The sequence below is a fragment of the Colobus angolensis genome, unplaced genomic scaffold, assembly GCF_000951035.1.
Source record: "Colobus angolensis palliatus isolate OR3802 unplaced genomic scaffold, Cang.pa_1.0 Scaffold39, whole genome shotgun sequence".
NCBI lineage: Eukaryota > Metazoa > Chordata > Mammalia > Primates > Cercopithecidae > Colobus > Colobus angolensis.
This window is the reverse complement of record NW_012117265.1, coordinates 3,090,898-3,097,439: the sequence shown is the minus strand read 5'-3', so window position 1 is coordinate 3,097,439 and position 6,542 is coordinate 3,090,898. Positions and strand designations below refer to the sequence as shown.

General features: G+C 58.6%; 2 protein-coding genes across 3 annotated transcripts in view; both read right to left on the bottom strand.

Moving 5' to 3' along the window:
- Window positions 1-6,085, bottom strand: part of ZGLP1 (zinc finger, GATA-like protein 1) — a 13,081-nt gene extending 6,996 nt beyond the window's left edge. The window contains exon 1 of one of the 2 annotated variants that reach the window (XM_011954858.1): window positions 4,396-6,085. In XM_011954858.1, coding sequence (XP_011810248.1) covers window positions 4,396-4,892 — 497 coding nt within the window. In that variant the 5' untranslated portion in view covers window positions 4,893-6,085. Of the gene's footprint in view, window positions 432-4,395 lie in introns of those variants that run through there. The other variant, XM_011954859.1, reaches the window with a different exon arrangement.
- Window positions 1,951-6,542, bottom strand: part of FDX1L (ferredoxin 1-like) — a 13,115-nt gene continuing 8,523 nt past the window's right edge. The window contains exons 4-5 of the mRNA XM_011954860.1: window positions 2,591-2,678; window positions 1,951-2,380 (exon numbers count right to left, since the gene is read on the bottom strand). Coding sequence (XP_011810250.1) covers window positions 2,224-2,380; window positions 2,591-2,678 — 245 coding nt within the window. The 3' untranslated portion in view covers window positions 1,951-2,223. The remainder of the gene's footprint in view (window positions 2,381-2,590; window positions 2,679-6,542) is intronic.

The following is a 6,542-nucleotide window of genomic DNA, read 5'->3' as shown; positions in this document are numbered from 1 at the left end:
AACCCAGGGTCCAGTTTCTCAGGGCCCCGGCAGGGGTTCGGCTGTTTCCGGGGCCTTCTCTGGGGTGAGGCAGGGGGAGTCCCCGGGGGCTGCAGGCGGTGGCCCTTTTGGCTGATCCGGGTCTGTGTGTCCTTGGAATCCCTGTCCAGCAGCAGGCGGCCCTGAGTCCCCAGAGCCATCGGGTCCCAGCAAGGCCCCAGGACCGGGGTGTCCTGGGTAGGGGACTGACCCAGCCTCTCCACTGTCTCTTGGAGGAAGCGCAGGGCGGTGACCGAGTCCTGGCATGTAGGCCAGAGGGACCTGGGGAGAAGGGCAGTGGGGTCACTTTTTCTTGGGTGACTCCTGGGTTTAGCCGGCCAGGGGGTTCCAACTTGGGCCGGCTCTTTGTGTACCCTGGGGCAGGCTACACACTCCACCTGAGGTTCAGTCATTTCTAACTCTGGGTGGAAGGTTTAAGAGTTGCAAAGTAATTGCAGCTCACCTCGCCCAGCGTGGGCCTCCCAGGCACACTCTCAGCCCTTCACATCAATCAACCCTTTACGGAACCCGTAGATCACCCAGGCAGGGACCGCCCTAGGTGACCGAGGCAGGATTTCAAGCCTCTGGCTGCAGAATCGAGAAAATGGTTACTTTTTTTCTTTGTGTTTCTTTTAGAGACCGAGCCTCACTCTGTACCCCCGCCTGGAGTGCAGGGGCGTGATCAGGCCTCAGTGCAGCCTAGAACTCCCGGGCTCCAGCGATCCTTCCGCCTCAGCCTCCCGAGTAGCTGGGACTTACAGGCGCGCGCCACCACGCCGCTGGCTTGCCATAATATGATTACGATTTTTATCATTTTCATTATTATTGAGTTGCCCTCCCTAACCGCTGGATGATCCCTGGGGAGCGCCTACATCAGCCCCAGAGACATGGAATTGCATGGCCTCTGATCCCTAGATGACCCCAAGTGTCTCTGGGGACCAGAACCTCTTCGTAAGTTTCAGTAACTATTATAAAATTGCCACTTCTCGATAACCCCAGGAACGAGAGGTCACGACCCCCTGATCACTGAACCAGCCAGTGAAGTGCTAGCGGGGTCTGGGGAAGGGGTTTGGCCTTACGCACCTCCCACTGATTCTGCAGCATCCTGGGGTCCTCGGCTTCTCCTGGGAGGGGGATCCTCCCAGCGGCTCCAGGTCCAGACAGGGCGGCGCCAGCAGCTTTGCTGGCATCGTGGAGTCCGGGGCTGGCTCGGCCTCCATTGCGCCCCAGCCCAGCCCCCTCCCTAATTTCACCCGGCCCTGTCCCGCTGGGCCCACCCGATGAAACCCACCTGGGGGGGGCGGGACCTGTGGGGTGGGAGCGCTCCTGGCCAAGGATGCGATGAGCCCCAGCTGACAGCGACCAGCCTCGGCGGCGCCTTTCCTCTTTCTGGCTTTTTTCAGGTCATCTGCGCACCCCTGCGTGCCAAGGGCGGCCTGGACCCCACCAAATCCTTCCGCAGCTGCGGGGCGGGGCCTTCCATGCTGGCCCTACCCCGCGGAAATGGGGGGCTCCCAGGCCTCTGCTTCGGATCCCCAGCGGGATCTTAGATCCCAGAGGGAGGAGAGAGTCGGGGGCCCAGCACAGCAGATGCAGGTTTTTGTTTTTGTTTTGTTTTTTGAGACAGGGCCTCATTCTGTCACCCCGGCTGGAGTGGAATGGCCTGATCACCGTTCCACTGCAGCCTAAATCTCCTGGGCTCAGGTGATCCTCCCACCTCAGTCTCCCGAGTAGCTGGGACCACAAGCACTTACCACCACTCTATGCTAATTTTTACTGTTTTATAGTAACAAGGTCTCGCCATGTTGCCCAGGATGGTCTTAAGCTCCTGGCCTCAAGTGACTCTCCCATCTTGGCCTCCCAAAGTGCTGGGATTACAGGTGTGAGCCACGTGTAGACCCCAGATCTGTCCCCCAAGGACACTCAACATGCTGGAGCCTGTGATACTGATTTATTGCAGCTCCAATCTGAGTCCACTCCTACTCACACCGATTCTCAGAGGCTTGGGGAAGGCCACCCCACTAGGGGCCTGGGCCCTGCCGGAGCCTGGACACGGCAATCTCTCCCAAGCAGGGGTGTTGTCATTCGCAGGGGGTTCCACGTCTCTCCCGGGCCTGTCCGCTCTCTGGGCAGGGCTGGCACTTGGCTATTCCCTCAGTCTGGGCCCTGGGGTCATGGCAATGTTTAACAGTCCAGGTGTCCATGTCAGTGGGGCTTGGGGACATGGCCGTCCACGTAGAAGTTCCTGGTGATCTTGGGCAGGGTGAATTCCGCTCCTTCCAGCTCCGGCGTCAGCACGATCTGGCAGCCCAGCCGCGAGTTCTCCTGGAGAAGGGGGGCCATGTCTAGCATGTCGTCTTCCCTGGGGTGGTGACACGGGCAGTGTTAGCCAAGGGCAAGCTAGCTGGGTGGGTGAGGGGCCAGAGGCAGGGGAGGGAGGAAGCTGACTGAGCACAGGGGGTAGTGTGGGGGGAGGCAGCTCCCCTTCCAGGAACTGGAAGTGGGGAGGATGGTGGGGGCTGTTCCGTGCTTCAGGGTGAAGCTCCCAGCTAGGCAGGGCTACCCCACTCACCTCTCCTCGGGAGGAGGCAGGAGATCCAGGTGGTCTTCACTCACGTACACATGGCAGGTGGAGCAGGCCAGGGAGGCTTCACAGGCCCCTAGGGGCAGGAAGTGAAGTGGGCGCAGGTGGGTGGCAGAGTCAGGAAGAGGCCACGCTGCGAAGGGCGTAGAAGAGTAGATCTCTCTTCCACCACGTGCCTCACGTCTCCCTCCTGGGCCTGCAGCCCCACTGTGTGCACCAGGCACTGTGTCATGTCCTCAGTGTCCTTAGCTGGCTGTTCCCCAGTGTGTAGGGTTTACAAAGGGACATCCGGGGGGCCCCATTTCCCAGGGACTCCCTAGCAGGCTGAGATGCAGAACCATTAAAGAGCATGGACTAGGTTGCCAGGTAGCTAAGAGAGGAAAGGCCAGGCAGGCTCCCTGCAGCCTGTGAGCCCTTGCTGTGACCCTATCACGGTGCTGGGCAAATGTGTCCCCACCTCTCTGCTGCTCTTGAAGGATGGACCAGCTGACTCAGCAGTCAGTGTGGTGGGGGAAGGAATGAGGGATAAGATTTATTTATTTATTTATTTTTTTGAGATAGGGTCTCACTCTGTTGCCTGGCCTGGAGTGCCGTGGCTCAGTCATAGCTTACTGCCTCAACCTCCTGGCTTAAGTGATACTCCCATCCAAGCCTCCCAAGTAGCTGGGACTACAGGTGCACACCACCACACCTAGCTAATTTTTTTTTGCTTTTGTTTTTGTTTTTTTTTGAGGCAGAGTTTCGCTCTCCTTGCCCAGGCTGGAGTGCAATGGTGTTATCTCGGCTCACCGCAACCTCTGCCTCCCAGGTTCGAGCGATTCTCCTGTCTCAGCCTCCTGAGTAGCTGAGATTACAGGCACGTGCCACCATGCCCAGCTAACTTTTTTAGTAGAGACGGGTTCACCATGTTGGCCAGGATGGTCTCGATCTATTGACCTTGTGATCCACCCGCCTTGGCCTCCCAAAGTGCCGGGATTACAGGTGTGAGCCACCATGCCCGACCATTCCTTTGTTTTCCTTTTTTTTTTTTTTTTTTTTTTTTTGAGATGGAGTCTCACTCTGTCCCCCAGGCTAGAGTGCAGTGGCGCGATCTCAGTTCACTGCAACCTCTGCCTCCCCGGTTTAAGCAATTCTCCTACCTCAGACTCCTGAGCAGCTGGGATTACAGGCGCTTGCCACCAGGCCCAGCTAATTTTTGTATTTTTAGTAGAGATGGGATTTCACCATGTTGGTCAGGCTGGTCTCGAACCCCAGACCTCGTGATCCACCCACCTCGGCCTCCCAAAGTGCTGGGATTACAGGCGTGAGCCACCACGCACAGCCTGGCCAGGCCTTGAACACCTGTCTTCAGGTGATCCGCCCGCCTTGGCCTCCCAAAGTGGTGGGATTATAGGCGTGAGCCACTGTGCCTGGCCTCCCCAGGCTTTTGAATGAGCCCATACACATCAAATACTGCCTGTTAACCTCTTACTGTTGTCGCTACCAACAAATAGTAGCTGTTAACATTATTGGGAAAAATCACTGCAGCCGCAGCTGCAGCCTAAACTGCAGCCTAAGCAGGGCCAGGCCTGATTCATGAGACCAGGTCTCACACTGGGAGTGGGGAGCGACTGAGTCAGGAGGGGCAGGACTGGATCTGGCACCAGCTCAAGTTGTCAACCAGAGACTGGGCCACATGTAACGTAGGGCACGTGTGAGGGTCCACACTGACACCACGGAGCACCCCTACCTCCCACACTGGTGTCTGTGTTGTTACTGGGAGAAAGGGCGCCCTGGCCCGAGCCAGCCCCTACCTGTACGTGGGGATGATCTGCAGGCTGGAGTCTGGCGTTATCTGAAACTTCAGAGTCACCCCTTCGAACCCAGGGTCCAGTTTCTCAGGGCCCCGGCAGGGGTTCGGCTGTTTCCGGGGCCTTCTCTGGGGTGAGGCAGGGGGAGTCCCCGGGGGCTGCAGGCGGTGGCCCTTTTGGCTGATCCGGGTCTGTGTGTCCTTGGAATCCCTGTCCAGCAGCAGGCGGCCCTGAGTCCCCAGAGCCATCGGGTCCCAGCAAGGCCCCAGGACCGGGGTGTCCTGGGTAGGGGACTGACCCAGCCTCTCCACTGTCTCTTGGAGGAAGCGCAGGGCGGTGACCGAGTCCTGGCATGTAGGCCAGAGGGACCTGGGGAGAAGGGCAGTGGGGTCACTTTTTCTTGGGTGACTCCTGGGTTTAGCCGGCCAGGGGGTTCCAACTTGGGCCGGCTCTTTGTGTACCCTGGGGCAGGCTACACACTCCACCTGAGGTTCAGTCATTTCTAACTCTGGGTGGAAGGTTTAAGAGTTGCAAAGTAATTGCAGCTCACCTCGCCCAGCGTGGGCCTCCCAGGCACACTCTCAGCCCTTCACATCAATCAACCCTTTACGGAACCCGTAGATCACCCAGGCAGGGACCGCCCTAGGTGACCGAGGCAGGATTTCAAGCCTCTGGCTGCAGAATCGAGAAAATGGTTACTTTTTTTCTTTGTGTTTCTTTTAGAGACCGAGCCTCACTCTGTACCCCCGCCTGGAGTGCAGGGGCGTGATCAGGCCTCAGTGCAGCCTAGAACTCCCGGGCTCCAGCGATCCTTCCGCCTCAGCCTCCCGAGTAGCTGGGACTTACAGGCGCGCGCCACCACGCCGCTGGCTTGCCATAATATGATTACGATTTTTATCATTTTCATTATTATTGAGTTGCCCTCCCTAACCGCTGGATGATCCCTGGGGAGCGCCTACATCAGCCCCAGAGACATGGAATTGCATGGCCTCTGATCCCTAGATGACCCCAAGTGTCTCTGGGGACCAGAACCTCTTCGTAAGTTTCAGTAACTATTATAAAATTGCCACTTCTCGATAACCCCAGGAACGAGAGGTCACGACCCCCTGATCACTGAACCAGCCAGTGAAGTGCTAGCGGGGTCTGGGGAAGGGGTTTGGCCTTACGCACCTCCCACTGATTCTGCAGCATCCTGGGGTCCTCGGCTTCTCCTGGGAGGGGGATCCTCCCAGCGGCTCCAGGTCCAGACAGGGCGGCGCCAGCAGCTTTGCTGGCATCGTGGAGTCCGGGGCTGGCTCGGCCTCCATTGCGCCCCAGCCCAGCCCCCTCCCTAATTTCACCCGGCCCTGTCCCGCTGGGCCCACCCGATGAAACCCACCTGGGGGGGGCGGGACCTGTGGGGTGGGAGCGCTCCTGGCCAAGGATGCGATGAGCCCCAGCTGACAGCGACCAGCCTCGGCGGCGCCTTTCCTCTTTCTGGCTTTTTTCAGGTCATCTGCGCACCCCTGCGTGCCAAGGGCGGCCTGGACCCCACCAAATCCTTCCGCAGCTGCGGGGCGGGGCCTTCCATGCTGGCCCTACCCCGCGGAAATGGGGGGCTCCCAGGCCTCTGCTTCGGATCCCCAGCGGGATCTTAGATCCCAGAGGGAGGAGAGAGTCGGGGGCCCAGCACAGCAGATGCAGGTTTTTGTTTTTGTTTTGTTTTTTGAGACAGGGCCTCATTCTGTCACCCCGGCTGGAGTGGAATGGCCTGATCACCGTTCCACTGCAGCCTAAATCTCCTGGGCTCAGGTGATCCTCCCACCTCAGTCTCCCGAGTAGCTGGGACCACAAGCACTTACCACCACTCTATGCTAATTTTTACTGTTTTATAGTAACAAGGTCTCGCCATGTTGCCCAGGATGGTCTTAAGCTCCTGGCCTCAAGTGACTCTCCCATCTTGGCCTCCCAAAGTGCTGGGATTACAGGTGTGAGCCACGTGTAGACCCCAGATCTGTCCCCCAAGGACACTCAACATGCTGGAGCCTGTGATACTGATTTATTGCAGCTCCAATCTGAGTCCACTCCTACTCACACCGATTCTCAGAGGCTTGGGGAAGGCCACCCCACTAGGGGCCTGGGCCCTGCCGGAGCCTGGACACGGCAATCTC